This window comes from Nanorana parkeri, unplaced genomic scaffold (assembly GCF_000935625.1).
Source record: "Nanorana parkeri isolate BGI_ZX_2015 unplaced genomic scaffold, ASM93562v1 scaffold254, whole genome shotgun sequence".
Taxonomy (NCBI): Eukaryota; Metazoa; Chordata; class Amphibia; order Anura; family Dicroglossidae; genus Nanorana; species Nanorana parkeri.
This window is the reverse complement of record NW_017306522.1, coordinates 198,377-220,573: the sequence shown is the minus strand read 5'-3', so window position 1 is coordinate 220,573 and position 22,197 is coordinate 198,377. Positions and strand designations below refer to the sequence as shown.

Below are 22,197 nucleotides of genomic sequence, written 5' to 3'. Positions count from 1 at the left end.
GTACGAAAACATGCATCCTCAAAAAAGTCCTAGCACGATTTTGGGGGGGCGGATTCTGAGTGTTCCGGCTACAGTAACAGCTGCAAACACACAGAATCCGCACGTAAGGTAATATTTGCATGTTTTTGCGCTGCGTGGTTTTCCGCTCAGAAACCGATGCCACTGTGTGAATGGAGCCTAAGTCCTGAAAGCTGTGAGCTGGGACCTCCATGTATTGGACACAGATGCTCAACTGGATTGGGATCTGGAGAATTTGGAGGCCAAGTCAACACTCTTCAACTTGTTGTTGTGTTCCTCAAACCATTCTTGAACCATTGTTGCAGTGTGGCAGGGCGCATTATCCCGCTGAAAGAGGCCGCTGCCATCAGGGAATACCGTTTCCATGGAAGACTGTTCTTGGTCAGCAACAATGTCTAGGTAGGTGGTACGTGTCAATGTAACATCCACATGAATGGCAGGAGCAATATATTTCCCAGCAGAACATTTCATCACACTGCCTCCGCCGGCTTGCCTTCTTCCCATAGTGCATCCTGGTGCCATCTCTTCCCCAGGCCACCCAACCATCCACATGGTGTAAAAGAAAACATGATTCAACAGACCAGGCCATCTTCTTCCATTGCTCCGTGGTCCTGTTCTGATGCTCAGACACTGTGGACACGGATCAGCATGGGCACCCTGGCCAGTCTGCGGCTATGCAGCCCCATATGCAACAAGAAAAATAGACGACACAGGCCAGCCTTTGCTCTACAGATGCATCAGTAAGCCTTGACTGCCCATGAATCTGTTGCCGGTTCACTGGTTTTCCTTCCTTCAACCACTTTCTATAGGTCCTGACCCCTGCAGAGCGGGAACATCCCACAATAGGTGCAGTTTTGCAGTTGCTCTGACCCAGTCATCTAGCCATTACAATTCGTCCCTTGTCAAAGTCCTTCAAATCCTTATGCTTGCTCATTTTTCCTGCTTCTAACACATCAACTTTAGGGAGAAAATGTTCACTTGCTGCCGAATATATCCCCCCCACTTCCAAGCTCCATTCTAAGGAGATAATCAATGTTATTCGCTTCATCTCTCTCTCTGGTCACTACATTATAGCTGATTGCTGTAGATGGCCAAGTAAATATATAAAAATACAAAAGGAAATTCATCAAATATTTTTTTTTAATTTTAGCATTATGCTTTACCTTACATCAAGGATTAAAAAAAAGAAATGTTCCTTTAATTAGAATTTTCCCATCTCATAAGCCTGGAAAAATGAATACATTCTGTATAAAGGTGTAAAGACCTCAGTATCCATGTATGTAAGTGGATTTTCGAGCTACATGGCATAATCAGTGCAGAGATGAATAATACATTGACAGCAGTGTATTGTTACTGAGTCTTCTAATGAAAGGTATTTGGGCTTTATGAGACACGGGCGACAGCTATTATCTGAAGCATAAGATAAGAAATGGAAAATATAATGTATTCTCCAGGGCTCTTATATTCAGTAAGATAACAGAGACCACGCTCTGTTGAGACTTGTGTCTATATTTATTCAGCATCTCTTGTAGTGTATTATTGTATGATTACCTTTTTCAACATTATCAGAGTAGCTACCCTTGTGGGTTAATAGAAAGTGAGCGGGTTTGACAATAGTGCTTCATTTTATGACAGTTGTCTATTAGAGGTTATCTAAATAATCATCATAATCAGCTTTCTGCCCTTAATGCCCTTTGTCTCATCACCTCACGAACCTGGAGACAGTAAAAATGAAATAAAGTTTCAACCCAGCACTAGCCACTATATTCTAGCAATGAAGAATGAAGCCAGATTGTTTTTATTGGTTAAAGAGGTTACATAGCTGAGTTAAAAACAACAGTCTCTGCACATTGAGAAATATCAATATAACTAGAGATGCAGGTTACACTTATTTTGCTTTTTTTCTGTTGGTAGCAAGCAAACATTTTTAACACAATAACAGAGGAATAAGTGGGAGGCTTAAAGGAGATCTATGGTGAGTGAAAATCACTCATCCTCATAGTTCGGGCCGATGTGTGACAATGAAACAGTCACACGTCGGCTCTAGGGCTGCAGCTAACGATTATTTTCATAATCGATTAGTTGGCCGATTATTAAGTTCGATTAATCGGTTAATCGGATAAAAAAAGAGGGGGGGGGAAGGCTCCAGTGATGGACTACTAGTTTGTATTGAGATTGTAGTCCATCACGGGAGCAAGTTTGGCGCAGTGGAAGTTTTTGCACACCTGTTCCACACTGCAGCTCCGTACACCTATTCCACCACTGACTTGCTTTCAGAAGATTGCTTTTCCTCGATTGTCGGTGGGCCAGCGACGAGTGAGGGAGATCGCGTCGAGGAGGAGAGCAGCGGCGCGGCTTCAGCGTCCTGTGCGGTGGGCGTCGCTTATGCGGCCTGTGCAGTGGGCACGGCGGCCGCAGCGGGAGCAGCGTGTGACGTGTGGCTTACGCCGCGTGTGGAGCCCCGAACAGGCAAATCAATCGATAGCCGACGAATCGACAATCGAAAACGTTGCCAACGTTTTCAATCGTTGATTTTAATCGACTAAATCGATTAACTGTTGCAGCACTAGTCGGCTCAATAGATCGGGAAGGGAGCGAACGCATACCATCGCTCGCTCACTTCTCGATCATCTCCCTGCAGAGATCGGTGAATGTCAGTCATTGATCCCCACAGGGATTCCCCATCTCTGATCCTCCAGCTGTAGCTCGCGATATACTGAGCTTTGGGTCACGGGACGATGCTAGTTTATGTCCTTCTGTGACCCCCTAAGAGAACTATGGTGAAAAACGCTTACCTCATAGTTCTTCTCTTTTAAGAAAGACATTGGGGGGGAGATTTATCAGAACTGGAGCAGTTGCTCATGACAACCAGTCTGCTTCTATCTTCAGTTTGTTCAGTTAAGATTTGAACATGAAACAGAGAAGCTGATTGGTTGCCGTGCACAGCTGCTGCAGATTTTGTCTGCTCCAGTTTTGATGAATTCCCCTCATTGTATCCTATTCATAAAAACTGGAGAAGAGAAAAAGAGCACAAAACCAGAGTTGCTACATACAGTATGGGGTCTGATCATATTTGAAAGGTGAAACATATTGATTGCTATAGTAACTCCATTATTTTTGCTGTAATTTTAAATGTCCCTATTAAGTGTGTGGAAGGAAGATCTGGTTGGCTAGTTTAAATAATTTGGGGGCACTGGAGAGTAACTCTAAGGGCTCGTTTCAACCAAATTAATTGTAATGCATTTTGTTGTATTTTACAGCGCAAGCAAAATACTGTACATGGAAATCAGAAAATTCATTATTATCAGTTGAGTCTGTTCCCACCAGTGCACTGCACTGTGTTGGGGGAAAAAAAGTAATTTGAGTGCATGGACCAGCAGTTTATTTAAAAAATGTAAGATTGAAGAAAATAGGTCACCAGCACTCCATAAGTTAAAATGAATGAGTCCTTTTAATGGACAATGATGTCACAGAAATCCAACATGAGCCGACGTTTCGGGGCCACACAGGGTCCCTTCTTCAAGGCAAGAGATGCGTCACATCTCTTGCCTTGAAGAAGGGACCCTGTGTGGCCCCGAAACGTCGGCTCATGTTGGATTTCTGTGACATCATTGTCCATTAAAAGGACTCATTCATTTTAACTTATGGAGTGCTGGTGACCTATTTTCTTCAATCTTGTGTTTTGCACGGTGCCATCCGTGAAGTTACTTCGAGCACCATTTATTTGATTGTTGGCCGGGACTGCTGAAAGGTGTGCGGAGGGCACCTCCACCAATTGTATTTAAAAAATGTAACACTATGTACACACAAAACTGCATCTCTGATCTGCAGACCTGTGCTGACAAGTGGTATGCCTTGTGGTCATTTCGGTTTATCATAGAGATACAGTTAATTACAATCCACTGAAGGCTGACAAAGTTTGCATAGCAGAACGGGAATGATGACCTCAGATCTTCATGCCTGTGTCTGCTGCAGCACACACCTTACAACCATCGCAAGACTTTTGTCTTGCGATGGTTGTAAGGTACTTATAAAAACGTACGATCTGCCTATGTTGCATAGGCAGATCGTACTTGCGATGATCGCAAGCCACGCCCCCTGAGGGGCGGGCTTCCGATGACCGCAATGCCGAACGGGCAGTGTGCGCTTGCGCACACGGCCCGTATGGCTGTTATCGTACGGACATGCTACAAACCCGCCGAACATCGTACGATGCTCAACGGGTTTTCAAACATGTCCGTAAGTTTAAAGTCGTGCGACCTTACAGTAGTAGAGGTCGCACGGCTTCCACACACCTTACGATCATCGTACGATCGAGGGATTTCCCGCGATTATGGTACGATAATCGTAAGGTGTGTGGGGACCCTAAGGGTGCCCTAAAAGTTCAAATATCTTCCACTTCCCAGGTCACCTGCCACAGTCAACTCTCCCTGTTGGATTTTTAATAGATTTGATATTAAAAAGTATACAGCAGGAGGAATGTAAAATCTCAACGTTATGTAGCCATCCAGACTTCACCTGTAGCTAACATATTCATTTTTGGGTGGGCAGATCTGTAAGGAGCACTGAAGCAAAAGGAAGTACAATGATTTATGGAAAGGCCGGGTTTTAAACAATTTTCGGTTTTGGCCAAGCTTTCTGGATACTCAGTCCCTCCTGTCATAAAAGTAATGCCTGCAAGAATCCCTAATTAGAATGATACATTTTACTCACAGTCCTTTTACTAATAACAAGCCTTACAAAATTCTTCTCAGCGTTCATTGGGGGACACAGTAGACTATTAGTATATGCCCTGCTAGTAAAAAGGTGGACACTTCAGATGTTAAAAACCTTTAATAAAAATCTATTATGCAACAAAAAGGTGGACACTAAAACTAGCAATACACAGCAATGCCCATCTCCCACTGAATTGGACATAATTTGGGCCGTGGGTTGCCCTGCCAGCACCACAGGGCTTGACAAAATCGATCAAAAAGTCGAATGAGTTTGGTGGAAAATTCTCAGCCAAATAGTGACTGTATCCGTTCAGTCTGCTTAAATACAACAGACGGCAGGGGAGATTCCTTTATCCACGGATGGAGCAATCAAGTGATTTTCTCTTGTTCAGCAGAAGGCTCAGCTGCTCCTGCAGGCAGACGCCTCTGCAACTAGTGTAACAAGAACGTTGGACTTCTTTCTCAGACCCTTTCAGTCTCTTTTAAGGCTGATAATTTAAGTGTGAAGATTCCTATCCTGATGCTGCTTGCAGTGTCATACCAGACCTCGAGTTTTCGACCTTTTCTACCTCAGCAGACTGAAAGCTTAGTGCACCACTATGCTCCCATACTTGGAGATTTAGTGCAGCAATTGGTGAGTAGACTGTTTCCTAGGTGGGTTCTGCTGTGTCACTAGAGAGGTTGAGATTCCCTAACCGCCCCTTTAATAGCAACTACTGTTGGCCAAGAATTTTTGGAATTGATTTTTTTTGTACTTTTGCAAGACTTGCAAGACAGTTGCTGCATGATCTGCCTTTTCTGCCTTGTGACCCCATGTTCAGTGGGTCGCCGCATGCCTTCCACAGCGCTAGGCTCCTCAGCCTCCCCCTAGCGCAGAACTGTCCATTTAAAATATGCTGCCTGGCGCCAAGTGCCAGCTTGGAGTGGGATGGGGGTATGTCCTTGACTGACCTTTATCCATACAGTATGTGTATTGCTTACAGCTCCCACATGTGCTCTGTAGAGGTGCCTGGACCAGAGTGACATCACATTCTGGCTCCTGCCACCTCTACAGGGCACACAAGGGATCTGTACAAGCAATGCACATATCAGTGCCGATGAATGCACTGTACCACACAGCTGCACCTACCGTGAGTTCTGGTGCTGGAGGTGCTTTGCCATTCTTTTGAATAGCACCCCAAACGCACCTCCCACCCACAGTGCGATCACCCACACCAAAACGCGCGTTAGCGCAATGCTGTGCGTTCCAATGCAGTGCTACTTGGGATATGACTTAATGACCATGGACCATTGTGGGTCCTGAGGTTACACAGGTTGAGTACCCCTGGTTTACATTATCAGGCGTGTTGCTTTTGTTAAAGGTTCCGGGTTCGATGGATACCTGAAGTTACCTTTGACTCCTAGATTCTGTTAAGGCTGATTTTGTGTGCAATGGGGTATGTCCTACAGAGGGGCTTCTTTCTGTCCACCTTCTTAGTGGAAAGGCATATAGCAATGGTCTCCTGTGTCCCAGAATGAACTATCGAAGGAAAGGATTTTAAGGCGCACAAAAAAAAAAATCCAATATATTTTTTCCCCTTGCACTGGAAACGTCTGCAGATTTTTATGCCAGATACAGCAACTAATGATAATGGCTCTTAATACTTATTTAAGTGGTATTACAAGTTCAGCAACCAGTTACACATATGTATTTCTTCGCAACAGGTGCCATTGAAAAGTGGAAGAGTTACAATAATGATCTGCCTAAGCGCATTATTGTTTATCGCGATGGAGTTGGAGACGGCCAGTTACAGATGGTTTTGGATTATGAGATTCGTCAGCTTCTGGCATGCTTTGCAGGGGCCCAGAGTGGTTACAAGTATGTTTGCAAGCAAAAAGTGTTGCATATCTTTATACTGGGAACATTTTATACCTTTTTATATTGTGTTTATTTCCTGCTTTAATTTTTAAATGTATGTTTTGTATGATAAGGTGTATGACTTATAGTATATATACCTGATAACTACATCACAGACAAAACCATAGATCACTTTTATATTGTGTAGTTTCTACTTTGCCATATGCCAATGGTGGATTTTTAGAATTTGGAAAGTTAAGGACTCAGGACTATGGACCCGAAAAAAACACCTAACTGCAAATGAGTGGCAACTGTCGCCTCACTGGGGGGCTGCTGGGTACTGAACTGTCTGCAATCGATTGTCATTTTTCAAAGATCAGAGGGGTTCTGTTTTATCTCTAATAAAGCCCAACATGTTACTTGTAGGGAGATTAAACTTATACCTACCTGAACCACTATCACAAATGACCCCGTTCATGAACGGGGTACATTTGCTAGTGAATATAACAAAATTCTTAGATTACCAGCAAGACCAACTGTTAATTGTCAGTTAAAATAAATGTTCCAAATGGAAACAGTTTGACCTTAAACATTAGGAAAACAGCCAACAGTACAGTGCCAAAGTGTTAAAAGAGTGGTTTAAAAAGACTCACAAACATGTAATCATCAAAGAGTTTTTCTCTGAACTGAAGTGTAACAATGGGCAAAATAGGGAAATATTTATATTGTAAGCCGCAGTCTGTCACTAACATTAACACATAGCAGTTTTTGTTTTATTACCTGCTGATCCTGCCAGTAGATCCCTTATTATTCCTATTCCCTTACCAGGCTGACAATGCTGTTCATTCTGCAGTAAAATTGCACAGCAGCATTGTCACCCTGTGAATGATCTAATCTAGATTAACTTCGTATTTTGGTAATGAACTTTAAGTAATGGGCAACCATATTAAAGGATAACTATGAGGTGAGTGCTTTTCACTCACCTCATAGTTCTAGCCGACCTGTGACAATGAGACTGTCACAGGTCGGCTCAGTAGATCGGGAGGTGAGCGAACACATACCAGTGTTCGCTCACCTCTCGATCCTGTCACGGCTCTCTGCCGTGACAGGAAAGGGACTGGATTCCCCTCGCTCCGATCCGCCAGCACGGGCTGGGGGAGGGGGCAGGTACAGCTGGCTCTGCCTCTAGATAGGCAGAGCCAGCTGTCAGTCACGCAGCTGGGCGGATCCCGGCATAATTGTCGGGATCCGCTTCTACTGGGGCGTCTCAGTATACCGCGAGCTACAGCTCGCGGTATACTGAGCTTTGGGTGACGGGAGGACACTAGGGGAAAGCCTTAACCCCATGGGGAACTATGGGGAAAAGCCTTAACCCCATAGTTCTCCTTTAAAGACGTTTACCTCTACCTTTTCCTTTACCCATATCTTCAAAATAACAACACAGACACCTTTTAGAAAGGTTTAGTGATGACAATCTACACACAGATACTTCTAGATAATTGCCGGCTTTGTATTCTTTGCATATCTTATTTCTCTTCTCTGTGACCTGTTGGATAGCTTGGCCTGTAACATAAAGTGGAAAAATAAATAATGGATCTACTGGCAGCCTCCATCAGTTGTGTGGAGCAGCTGCTTTGTTGCATTCTCTTCATGGCATGCACACTTTTTCCTCAGTTCCGGCATCAGGAGATTCCAGGAAGGAGATCTACGCTGTGCAAGGGCGGCGTCATTGTCCTTCTCAAGCAGTTGAGCATCCTTTCACAATAGTTGTGTTTGACAGCTCACTTTACAGCTGAATGGGCAACACATTGCTGGCGGTACTGCTACTGACATCAATCCTACTTGTCAGCATTACCATGGCAATGTTAACACTGGGAGAAAGACTGATTGTAATAGTGGGCGTCTTACTGCGCACAAGCAGGATTGGGTTTGACATTGACTGTGGGCAAAAGAGGCAACCCGGAAGGGAATTCTCATACTTGGCACTGGCTTCAGGAAGAAAGGTCTTTGAGCGCCCTGCAACATTTTAATACAAAATCTACATAAAATGTGAACGTTAACATTATGGTTACCATTTTAGAGCATTATATGTTGGGTACTGATGGTCTGCATTGTGTATGTCATTTTTGAAGATCCACTTTAAGCAACACAGCCAGTGGTGCAAGCATGGAAAAGTGAGTCAAGGTGCTGACCTACTGTAGGTAAAGTTCACACCTCTTGATCTGGATGGTCCATGTGGTTCTCCTACACCTTATCAAAGTAATGGTCTCTTCCTCGGAGCATGGCATATTTTCTAAACTATGGTAGTGTGCTCTCGGCTGTTTTCCAACGATGTTATATCAGACTCAGATAATACGTTACTTTACCTAGATCTATGGATCTGGGTATAGGCATCTACTTTGTTTTCAATCAGTCCTGGGAATGTCCCCAATATAGTAAATACTGATGAACCTGTCTCACTGAGGTGCTTGGTGACACTCAGATTGTGTTCATTTTAGTTCAGCACAGTGCTGTACTAAGTGCCATCTGTATGTGAAGCCATGTAGCTCAATACACTCCCTCAGCCCCAAGAACCAAGGAATGCATATGGTATATCCTGTTTTGATGCTGTGTTCATGTGGTCTTTCCACACCCTTTGTGTGTTATTCTATTACATACATAGCTATATGTAAGAGGTAGGCTTAACTCATGTGGGCCGCAGTTCATCATGTGACCACGGTCCCTTGACAATTTTTTTGTCTCATATTTTTTATTAATGTTTGTGAAGTACATCTGTTAAAGAATGTAATTGTTTACCTACGACTCCAGCCTTAGAATACATTCATATTTTTGTTCCTGCAGAGTTATTGTTGGACAGTATGGAATGGGTAGGGTGCCTTTTTGCTACCCCCCTTAATGATGGTTTGTTGTTTTCTCAGTCCTAGAATGACATTTGTCGTAGTGAGGAAGAGATGCACCACCAGGTTCTTCAGTAATATTGGCCGAGGGTTGCAGAACCCACCATTGGGCACTGTGGTTGACAGTGTGGCTACAAGACGTGAGTGGTGAGTCATTTTTTACTAATTTTGTGCCTTTTGTAAGAAATACTGTGTGTGCTGTCTACTTTCAAACTGCGCTCACTACCAGTGACAGTCATATTTTTCTGTTCAGTGTGGCAGAGTTGGAGAAACATTTTCATGCTGTTAAGCAAAATGCCAAACAGCTGAATATGCTGATGAAATTCATATAATGTTTTGTTTTCCTGCCAAAATGATTCATATTTCTGTACATTCAGTCATGAAAATGACACAGCTCTGCCATACAGCACATCACTATCTGAAAAGAGCATGAGACCTGATTTGTCTGTACTACCGTTCAGTAACAGTTACAGGTCAGCTCCCCACCCCCAGCCTTTAACTGGACAGTAAATGGAGAAATAGAACGCCGATGAGCAGACTCTTTCGTTCTATCAGCCAACCGATTGGCTCCTTGTGCTGTTTCTCAATCCCTCTGACTTAACTCTTCTGTAGAAGGATGGCATGAGGCTCATACAAAGTCAAATTCAGATACTTACACTTCTTGGATTTAGAAAATAGATTTAATATTTTACTGAATACTGAGCTGCATTCATCTGTGTCTTATATCTTCCTGGACTTCAGTTTTAAGAAATCTGAAGGCAGGAGTAAAATATGCTGACTGCTTATGGCCTCCTCTTTGTTTAGCCAATTCAAGCTAATGATTCATTTGTAATATAGGGGTTCATTTCTAATACACCTCCTGCACAGGAATTAATGGGGCCACAGTGCACACATATAGTAGGAAGAGGAGGCAACCACAACATTTTCTTTTTTAGCTGTGTACCAGGCATTGCTGGGACAGGGTCAAAGGTAAGTATTTCTCTATTGTCCATTGAGGGACACAGCTCTGAAGAATTTTGAGACGTAGAGTTATGCTGCTGCTTCCAGGAGAAATAGACACTAGGAAAGAAATTTGAAAAGGCCTGCCCACCTCACACATGCCAGTTTCACTTAATGTCCTCAATGGAATGAATGTCTCCTTCTCTTCTGCTTTAATATTTTAGATTGTTTTATTTCTTTGACACTTTTGCCCGATCCACTCTGAGAACCTGCATGAGACTTCTGGGGTTGATGGTGTCAACCTTCGAAGCACTACTATTTGCTCAGTTCCAGGTATGGGACAAGTCTCAATTATCGCTGGAGAAAGTTATCAGATTGAGTGCTTCAGCCAAGATGTCTCTGTCATGGTGGTTGACATGCCCAGCGTTGACAATGGGGAAGTTGTTTCTTCCTATAACTGGATTGTCATGACAGACGCCAGTCTTGTTGTGATAGGGCGGTCTCTTGGATCATCTTTGTGTTCAGGGTTTTTGGTCTCTGGCGTAATCCAAGCTTCCGGTTAATGTCCTAGAGTTGAGGGCTATTCGCCTGACATTGTTGCACTGGACCCTTCTTCTGCCTGAGTGTCTGGTTTGGACAATGGCACAGCAGTAGTCTACAACAATCACTATGGGGCACCAGCAGTGTGTCAGCAGTGAATGAGGTACATTCGATATTGGCTATAGCAGGGCTTTCTTAGCAGACAGTGTCTGGATCCAGACAAGTGGTCTTTTCATCTAGAGATGTGTCAACAACTTTGTCATCGTTGGGGAAGCCAAATGTGGATCTTTTAGCCACAACAAAAAGGTGGACAGGTTTATATCCAGAGTAAGGGATCCAATGGCAGATGCAGTGCATGCCTTATTAGCTCCGTGGGATCAGTACACCCTGATGTATGCCTTTCCTCCACTGACGCTGTTACCTTGTCTCCTTTGCAGGATCAAACATGAAGGATTTCCAGTCATTCTCGTCACTCCAGGGTGTGGTGTGGCGATCTGGTTTGCGGGTGATTCCTGGCTTCTTTCAGATCAGCTAGATCTGTTATCTCAGGGTCCAATCTTCCACCCTGGTTCTCAGTCGCTGGCTTTATTGGCCTGGCTGTTGAAACCCAATTTCAGATTCTGTTATTCCAACTACGCTTACGTCTCGGAGATTTTCTGCTTGCAAAATTTATCACTGTACATGGAAGGCTTATTTTTGTTGGTGTGAGTCCTTGGGGTTTTCCCTATGAGTTTTTCCTATTTTGCATATTCTGTTTTTCCTTTAAATGGGGATCAATTCCGTCGCCGGGCCTGCTCCATCCTCTGTCGCCGGGCCCGCCTCCTCCTACGTCACCGGCCCCGCCTTCCTCTGACCCCCCGGGCCCCGCCTCCTCCCTGCCACGTCCAGCCTCCTCCACCGCTGCTGCTGACTCTCCTTGACTCAGCAGCGGCAATGGAGAAGAACGCAGAGCTGCACAGATCACGGTGATCTGAACAGCGGTGCGTTCGAACCCATAGCGACCCAGGCAGCCCGCACGGCATCAGGGGGGTGTCCTGGCTGGGCCCGGGCCCCATAGCGGCCACCTAGGCCGCTATGGCTATTGTTACGCCACTGATCAATTATTATTATTATATAGGATTTATATATGGCCAACAGTTTGCTCAGCGCTTAAATTAGCTTTAGCTCTCAGCACCATTATGTGTCAGTTATCTGTCTTATCTGTCCTTTTGCAGCATCCTCTTGCTCCTACTAACATGATTCATACTATTATGCAGGGAGTTGCTCGTGTGGTTGCTCCTGTTAGGTCTCTTCTTCCTCCGTGGGACTTGAACCTGGTTTTATTCATTCTACAAAAAACTTCTTCTGAAACAATTTCTTTGTTTTTGTTGTCCAAAAAGGTTGCATTTCTTGTGGCCCTTACCTCGGCTAGAAGGATTTCTGAGTTGTCTGCTTTGTTTTGTGGAGAACCCTATTTGGTTCTTCATAAGAACAAACTTGTTTTGATACCGCAGGTTTCCTTTTTACCCAAGGTGGTTTAGGCCTTTCATCTCAATGAATACATTGTTTTACCTTCATTTTGTCCAGCTCCTGTTCATCCTGAGGAAATGTATCTTCATTGTTTGGATGTTGTGAGTGCTATTAGAGTTTAACTTTCAGCCACAACTTTAGATGCTCGAATTCTTTGTTTCTCCTACCACAAGGTGTTAGAAAGGTTGTTCAGCGTCTAGATCTTCTATTTCTAAGTGGAATAGTTAGGTTGTTGTTCAAGCATATGATTTGCAGAATAAGGTACATCCTATTCCTGTGTCTGCTCATTCTACTGGGGCAATTAGTACTTCTTGGGCATTTCATAATCAGGCTTCTGTTGCTCAAATTTGCCATGCCACAACTTGGTCTTCTGTTGACATTTTTGGAATATTTTACAAAGTTGATGTTTCGGCCTCCTCTGATGCCAGTATTGACAAAAAAGTTCTTCAGGCGGCTGTTTGTAAAATATTTTTTGACAGTTCTTATTGTTGAGCTGGTTCTTCTAGGGGTTGGGGTGCCTGCCCCTCTGTTTGAACTGCTTTTCAACATCTCTGCGTGTTAGAATTCTCCGGAGCTGTGTCCCTCAATGGACAATAGAGAAAAAAAGGATTTTGCTCTTACCGTAAAATCCTTTTCTCAAAGTCCATTGAGGGACACAGCTCACTCCAACTCAATTCCTTTTGTACTGCTTGCTACCACTGGCTAAGTGGCAAGCATTTTTAAGATTTTTTTGCTAGTGTCTATTTCACCTGGATTGGACCAACCAACAGACTCCATACAGCTCGTGCCTTTGGTAAGAATGAAACCAAAGGCCTCAGCATTGCAGGAGCTCTAAGCATTGTAGTACCATGCTATCACTCTTTACCTTTTTCTTATTTTAAGATGATTTCATGCAGAGGTTATTGAATGCGTGCTTAACCTAATGCAAAATTGTTGTCTCCAAGGTATGACTTTTTCCTGATAAGTCAAAACGCTCGCCAGGGAACAGTGAACCCTACGTATTACAACGTACTTTATGACTCCAACTGTCTAAAACCTGATCACCTTCAACGTCTGACATACAAGCTTTGTCATCTGTACTACAACTGGCCGGTGAGTCAAATATACTTCATTTACCACTTAGTTATAAATGAGTGAGATGTCCAGTACGATTGTTACAGACACACTCTGGCCTTTCTTCTTGGGAAGATTTACTCCTATTTGTCCTGGTGGCCATTGTCATTGGGACAAAAAGAAATGGGAAAATGTACAGTTGTCTTTGGAAGAGGAGACGATAGGGAATAATCCATTGGGCACAACTGTGCATTGCGGTGTGCTGTATTGAAAAAAATTGTGCACCTCCATTTTTGGCTGTGTTGTGTTACATTTGCAGCAAATTTAAAATGAATGAAATACCTTGTAAAATTGAGGGGGGACATGATTTTCATGTACAAAATGTTCAATAGTCATAGCAACAAACTCTTTGAGATTAATTCCGTAACAAAGACTAGAGGACACCACCGAAAACTGGTAGAAAAAAAAATTCAAACACAAGGGGCGAAGGGGGTTCTTCTCAGTTTGCGCGGTTAGGGTCTGGAACTCGCTGCCTCAAGCAGTGATTTCCGCAATTAGTCTGGAATCCTTCAAAAAGCTTTTGGACGACTTCCTGAGAGACTAATGTACAAGGGTACAGGTACTCTTAAGAATGAAAACACTCATGGACCTATACACACACACACACAATAGGTTGAACTTGATGGACTTATGTCTTTATTCAACCTCAAATACTATGTAAATGTATGTGACTGGGTAACACAATGCACATTAACACTCGTATGTTATCTCATGGTCTCTTAGCACTCACATGAAAATGGGTGCTGAGAAATCCCAATGCAGTTTTAGAATTTCATGCTGTGCAGCACATTTTCCATGTTTTTGTTTCTTTTAGTTGGGTTTTAATGTTTTTCAAAAACACATGTAATAGCATGCAGACGTGCTTGAAGTTGTGAGCCACGGGACTGTGCGATTAACGCACTGTACTAGTGTGCATGGGCCCTCAAAAACACCGACAGACACACACATTCTCACACACACATGCACACTCAAATTTTTTTTACATTTTTGTTCTTTTTTTTAAGATCCACACAGTCTCCCTATCTTAAGACAACTGGTGTAGATCCTCAGCCGGGGGTCCAGTGTGGGCTGCTTTGCTGTGACAGAGCTCCATCCATATGTACATTGCTGATACAGGTCCCTTGCGTGCCGGGAGCCAGAATGTGATGTCTACAGGCACCTCTAAAGGAAGCTGAAAGCAATGCATGTATGGATGGAGCTCCCTAGCGGCTATAGCCCCAGCCCACCCCACCTCAAGCTGACACTCGGCACCAGGCAGCATGTTTTGAATGCCTGCTTGATGTGGGAACTGACAGTGCTGCACTAGGGGGAGGATGAGGAGCCTCTCACCTAGAAAAGTGGAAGGCACTGCGGTAACCCACTGAACACAGGGTCGCAACCCACTTTTGAGTCCCGGCCCACCGGTTGAGAACCAAGGATCGATCCATTAGAGGAGCAAATTTTTTTTAATGGAATATCTTTTTAATAATAAACAGAAGAAAGTAATATATTTCAGATACAATATAAAAATATGCTATTTCATCACATTTACTAATACTGGTTAGATTATACGGGCCTTGCAAGGGATTTGGTGTACTGGACATTAGCTGTTTTTCCAAGATTTAATATTGAGAACAGATATTCTAAATTAACCAGAGTGGAGATACATAGAATATGGTTTTAATGCAGAATGTTTACATGTAGGATGTGCTGTTTTCAGTACATTAGTGACCTCTGCTGGTCAAAAAAGAAAAGAATGAATTTCTGAAACTACCAAACCAATAAGGAGCTGCATGTGTTATAGAACCTGACAGCTGCAGATGTTTTTCTTAAAATCCTTTACCCAAGCAAAGCTGTAGTGTGGTATTCAAGTCATCTGGTGACTCCTCTTTGTAATGTAGTACAGGCATTCCTACTTACCATGTAGGTTCCTTTATGTCCTATACATATACTGGGCTGTGGGCTCAATTCACTAACTGCTAAATAACTCAGCAAATTTTGAAGCAAAATAACTCATGAGTTATGTAACTCCTGAGTATACAATTCACTAAAATCTAAGAGAAATATTCCGGAATTAGATATTTCTTTAATACGTGGTATTCATTTTTATTTTTCACTTTGTTTTTATCGTCGTTTCCAGTGAAATAAAGGCTCATGAGTGCAGTCATTTGCACCTATCACATTTAAAACCAAACAAGGCATCAAAAAACGATTTTATTTGGTCCCATTCCTGCCTTCAGGATTTCATTCTTCTCTGTATCCTCCTCTTGGATACATTTATATTCCAGCTGTGTGTTCTTAAATAATTACATTGCCTCAGATTGGAGGTTTTCAACACTTTCACACTGTCACAGGCTGGCAGACTGCAAATACCTACTGCCTCTGCCAGGTGATAATTAACGTGTTTTTTTTTGTGAATTGACTTTAATGTATTTCATGCGAAATTTATCTCATGTTTTTCAGCTTTTGCTTTGATGAATTGACTTTTTTTTATTTCAGGATATTTCACTAAAAATGGTTGAAATAGCATTTAGTGAATTGACGGCTGTATTAGCAGTTCACAAGGTGGTTTCACTTGTTGCCTGTAATTGCTGTTTAAAGTGGTATTTGTGAGAGGGATAATATTCACGCCAAAATATACAGGAGTTACATTATGGCATAAGTACAGAGAATGTTTATAAGTAAGATGTGATAATATTTCTTCATCAATAATTGAGGAGCACCGAATTCAGAGATATGTGGGTTATCCTGCCACCTACAGGAGGATTTGGACGCTGTTAAGCTAACACTCACGAGCTTGGTATAACCCATCCCACCCCCAGCATGCCTTAGTTTTTACCAGTGTCATAGGAGGATGGATGCCTTTCTCTACTGAGAAAATATTAACCATTTTACCAGGCATTTTGTCTTTTACTCTAGATTATTTGCTTCAATCAAGTCTTCGCTACACACTGCTTGAGCTAGGTTCTTTATGCAGCTCTCTGGAGCATATCAGCAATGGCTGCGAAGACTATACTCGGACTCTGCTGAACTGGACAATTGTGGGGCCCACCTGTAATATGACCTTCAGGCATTGGGCTTTGCATGTTTCGCTTTCCAAACCTTTGTGTTCTGTGTTCCGCAGAGAGCTTTTCAGGTCCAGAGCTGTGGCCCAGTCTCTGGTGTGATCTTGTCTCTGAAGTGCTCATTTCTGAGTAGACTATGTGGGCTGAGCATCAGGAGCTCTTTCTTTTATTGCAACCATTGGGCGCCATTAATATTCATTTTTTTGCTGATGGTTTCCATGGAAAGGGTTAAGATGCGGATGAATTGAATGCTGTCACTAGGTGCTCTTTTCCTGCCATTCAGCATGAGGTAGCACCTCCTCACTACTGCTCCTAATTGCAAGAGATGCGGTTTTAACCTTAGTTTATCCTTTTTCCACCTAGTAACCTGGTTACCTCCAGACATATGAACCTCTCCTGGTCTTAGCAACCTGTTCATGAGTATCCAAGGTTTTTTCTGAGTATTTTACTGGTATTCTGAGTCCAGTTGTCCCTTACATGCAATACAACATGTCGGACCACAAACACAAGAGGAGTAGTCCCACCGTATCAGGTCTTTCCAGCTCACAATCCACTAACTGTTCCAGGGCAGCCTGCAGTGCTCCCTCTCAAGGGTCTTACACCGACAGCCATTAACGTTGTCCCCTGCTTGAGTCCCTTCATTCCTAGGAGTCTACCTTAGCTATGGGTGGGACCCCTAACCCATCAAGCCCCCCATCTCCTCCGCTCCTCAGCCTTATCCCGGGAATATTTCACTGCAGCAGTTATGTAGGATTTCATAGGCCAAATGTACCTTAGCACCTTCCCCTCCACAATCATTATCTGATCTGCTGCAGAGGCGTTATCTTATAAAGTGTCTGAAATATTCTTTCCAGGTGATATTGTGCCTAAGGAGTCACAGACATCTGTTATAGCTCTGCTATAGCAACTTACAGTTGTGATGAAAATATTCAACCCCAATTGTAAATTAGGTTTATTGGCAACATTTTGAAAGTTTTCAACTGTTTGCAATGAACAAATTAAACAAAAGCAATTGAAAAAGGTCAACACAATAAATGTTTCACGGGGTTTCCCAAAATTCAACTGAAATTAAACTTTTAATGGCTTCTGCAGTTTCAAAATTGTTCAACCCCCTGAATAGAATCCCTCACAAGAGCATCTGCAAAACAGGGGTTGTCTCAAGCACACCTGATGCAACAAATTAAGGCCTTCATTAGTAGCACCAGGTGTGCTTGCACTAGAACACATGAAATACCTGAACTGGCTGGGGATTTGTTGAGTGTCGGTTTGACTGCATGTTAGAAATATGGCTAAGTCAAAAGAATGGTCAAAAAAGTTGAGAAGAGATCATCGCCACTCAGAAACAAAGGAACAGGGTACAAAAAGGTAGCAAAGGCACTGAATGCTCCTAAAAACACTGTTGGAATCTTAGTTTGCAAGTTCAAAGTTAAAGGAACAGTGGTTACATTACCTGGGTGGAGCAGAAAAAGGAAGCTATTAATAGATGCATCCAGATTTCTGAGAAGGCGGGTTGAGAAAAGCCTTCAAGTGACTGCAAAAGAGGTCTCAGTTTGCACAGTAAGGCATGTACTAAACTCAGAAGGTTTCCATGCCAGAACTCCAAGACGTACACCACTACTGACCCACAAGTACAAGAAGAGTCGGCTCCAATATGCTGAAAATCATATAAATAAGCGACAGAGGTTTTGGCATTCTGTTCCGTGAAGCGATCAAAGAAAACTGGAACTTTTCAGCCCTATGAATCAGCAGTATGTCTGGAGGAAGAAGAATATAACGTACGCTGAAAAGAACACTCTGCCTACGGTTAAGCATGGTGATACTCTGGGGCTGCTTTGCATCCTGGAAATCTGCAGTGTGTGGGAGGCAAGATGGATTAATTGAAGTATTAGGCAATCCTAGGAGAAAACATCATGCCGTCTGTGAGGAAACTGAAGCTTGGGCATCATTAGACCTTCCAACAGGACAGTGATCCCAAGCATACCTCAAATTCCACCAACGCTTGGTTGCTGAAGTCCTGGAAGATTCTACAGGAGCCATAACAGTCACCTGACCTGAACCACACAGAAAATCTCTGGTGGGATTTGAAGAAGGCGGTTGCCACACGCAAACCTAAGAATATCAGTGAACTGTAGGCCATTGCTCATGAGGAATGGGCTAAGATTCCTCAAGAATGCTGCCAGAAGCTGGTGTCTGGCTATGCATTTCGTTTGCAGCAGGTCATAACAGCAAAAGGGTGCTCTAATAAAAGTACAGATGCTCCTCGGGATGCGATAGATCAAGTTACGAGTTTTTTAAATTTACGATGGAATTTACGGTACAGTAAACTCCCAGTTATTCGGTACCCCCGGGATTGGTAGGTGCCGAATAACTTGTTTCTGGTTGCTTGAGAGTTAATAGTAACTTCAAACAACCAACCCAAGGTACTCCGCTTCCCCATGCTAGCTTCTGCAGCCGGCAGGTGAATTTAAACAGCTGGGATCAATAGCAAGACTGCTATTGGCTATTTCAAATCACAATAGCAGGCTGGCTACTGCACCCGCCCACTGAGCAGAGGAGCAGATCTGAGAGAGAACTTTCTCAGATCCACTCCTCCTCTTAGAACAAAATAGATGCAATCTGAGATGAAATGCCCACTGTCCAGTCACCTTCCCCTATTTATGTACCAGGCCTACCATTGCACTTGTTACTTTCCTCTTTTGACCCTGTCACCAAAGAGGAGGTTACAAAGCTTCTCTCTGACACCCACCTCACCACTTGCCCCCTGGACCCTGTTCCCTCAACACTACTCCGATCACCCTCTTGCTCTATCCTACACTCTCAAACCCACAATTTGTAATCTTTCACTCTCTGTGGCATCTTTCCCTCCCCTCTAAAGCATGCAGTGGTCACCCCAATACCCAAAAAACCTTCACTGGACCCCACCAACCTCAGACCAATCTCCTTACTCCCCTTCACCTCCAAACTCCTTGAATGCATTATCTACAATCGCCTGAGCTTCCACCCCACTGATAACAATCTCATTGTGTCAGGAACCGGGTCTGAACCCAGAGCCTCTGCTGTAGCTGGCGGTGGTTCTACCTGCTGAGCCACCTAAGAACCTTGGATAGCTCCTTGCCTGATCTCCTCTGTAATCCTCAGTTATACCTAATCAGATGCTGAACTCTGATCTCCTTGCTCCTCCCTTGAACTTCCTATTTAAGACATGCCCCTGCACTTCCTCTTTGCCAGATTATTGTGCTCCTGCCAATATCTTGCTTCCTGCTCCCTCTGCTCTACTCATACTGCTTCCCGTGTACCGACCCTTGGCTGCTGATTCACCAACTACTCTCTCCGTCTCCTGCTACATACCTGATACCTTTGGCTCCTGACCTCGGCTTGTTCACTGACTACGCTTCTGCCTGCTCCTCCACCACTACCCTCTGCTTCTGTACCAAACCCGTCCTGTTATAATACGAATTGCCTGCTGCTTCAGCTGCTGGACTCTGAGCCTGATCCCAGATCGTGCCACATTGATCCCTTACAATCTGGCTTTCGCCCCCAACACATCACTGAAACCGCCCTCCTAAAATTCACTAATGACTTACTTACAGCTAAAAACAATGGCCACTATTTTGTTTTTAAAAAGGAAGCTTTAATATCACTTTAAGTGAGGAAAAGCAGGACCAAGTAAATCTTTAAACCTATACTAATATTCCTCCTTGTCAACGATTATCCCTAATGTACTGTATAGGCCCACTGTACCCTAATAAGTGTCATGCAGTTGCCTATTGATGCACTGCTATGCTAATAAAAGGAAATAGCTGGTATACAGTAGGTGTTTCCATCCTGCCTTTCTCTTATCCAGGTGAGTGGTGAATAAATGTTAGCCAATTAAATGTGTAATACAAGATTTTTGAAAGAGTGGGGGGATTGTGGTGTCTTCATCATTACCAATGAGAGCAGCTGCAGTTAGAAGAGCAGGGTTTAACATTTGACTTTACCGGCTTATGTTATGTCTGCCGGCATCTTACAGAGTAGGGATGTCCCGATACCACTTTTTCAGGATCAAGTACTTCCCCTCATGTACTTGCCGATACCAATTACCGATACTTTTTTTTTTCTTTTTTTTAAAGGGGTGGGAGGAGCTCCAGGTGGGGTCCTAATTTAACTGGCCCAGAGGTGCCGGCCAGCTAAATTAGGACCCCACCTGGAACTCCTCCCGGCGGACCAGCGCTGACCCACGGCTGCTCTCTGGCACTGAAGGACGTTGTCGGCAAAGAGGAGCATCGCGCCACTGCTGCTCCGGTGGGCGGCGCTCTGAGTGGGATCCTCTGGGCAGTCGCCGGCCACCTACATTAGAACCCCACCTGGAGCTCTGCCCACGGCAGTGACGCGACGCTCCTCTGCTCAGCCTGCCCAGAGGACACCCGACCACGGAAGGTAACGTTAAAAAAAAAAAAAACACAGCGCAAGCTTCGGCGCTATGCATCAGGGCATTTTGAGTACAAGTACTTGTCAAAATGTCCTGTATCGGTCCCGATTCCGATGCTAGCATCGGTATCGGGACATCCCTATTACGGAGCACACAGACATCAGATGATTCAATACAAAATTAATTCTAATTAGTTGCATCATGGTTCTGCAATTACAAAGTATGCCAAAGGTTGATCATGTGTTGAATATGCATACAGGTCTACACTGAGTGGCCAGATTATTATAACCACCTGACGTTTGTAGGCAAATTAGCTATAATTTTGCACTGAAGTTGCTAGAGGGCCAGACCATTATAAATAGGGAAGCAGGTTGTTTACCACGACAGTAGAAGTGATTTGTTTCTGAAGATATGGGGAAACAACGCGATTTAACAGCCTTTGAGCGTGGGATGATTGTTGGCGCGCGGAGCCATGGAGCGAGTATCAGCAAAACATCAGAATTCGTTAAATGTTCAAGAGCAGCTGTTGTTAAAGTGTTTAAAGACTGGACTGTCAGCCGAAAATCTGGGTCTGAACATGCGAATTGTGGCCGTTTATATGGTCATAAACTAAATTAACGCTTGAAACAGTATGTGAATAGCTCTCCTATACCAACCAAACTCAATCACCAAACATGTATTCCACTGACAAGCTCACAGTACATGAACATGTTCATTAGTTAACAATTTAGATCAATTGGGTTTTTTTGTTAGGCAGTAAAGAATAATCATCTTTAATATTTAGCAATGTTGTTTACCATTTGTACTTCGTGTGTTTTTCAGGGGGTGATCCGAGTGCCAGCTCCATGCCAGTACGCCCATAAACTTACCTTCCTGGTTGGGCAGAGCATTCACCGGGAGCCAAGTATGGAGCTTTCTAATACTCTGTTTTACCTGTGAGCGCTCAGCTGGCAACCTTTCATACTAACAGCTTTTTACAAACTTGTGTTGGTTGATAAATCATTATTGTTGAATAGCGACAGCTTTAGAAATCCTTGCTCTTTTATTCTACAGCTTCTACTGGAAGTAATGTAGCAGTCATTGTGAAGAGAACTAGACTGCTCCACTAAAGGCCAAGTTGTGGTTTTATCACCCTGAATTTTTATTATGGATAGAACTAACCCTAAGACATTTC

The 22,197-nt window shown here is 43.5% G+C and overlaps 1 protein-coding gene across 1 annotated transcript in view; it reads left to right on the top strand.

The window, feature by feature from the left end:
* PIWIL4 (piwi like RNA-mediated gene silencing 4) overlaps positions 1-21,962 on the top strand; it is a 138,498-nt gene extending 116,536 nt beyond the window's left edge. Inside the window, exons 18-21 of the mRNA XM_018556805.1 lie at positions 6,438-6,591; positions 9,489-9,614; positions 13,400-13,547; positions 21,846-21,962. Of these exons, the coding sequence (XP_018412307.1) occupies positions 6,438-6,591; positions 9,489-9,614; positions 13,400-13,547; positions 21,846-21,962 (545 nt within the window). The remainder of the gene's footprint in view (positions 1-6,437; positions 6,592-9,488; positions 9,615-13,399; positions 13,548-21,845) is intronic.
* The last annotated feature ends 235 nt before the right edge of the window (positions 21,963-22,197 follow it).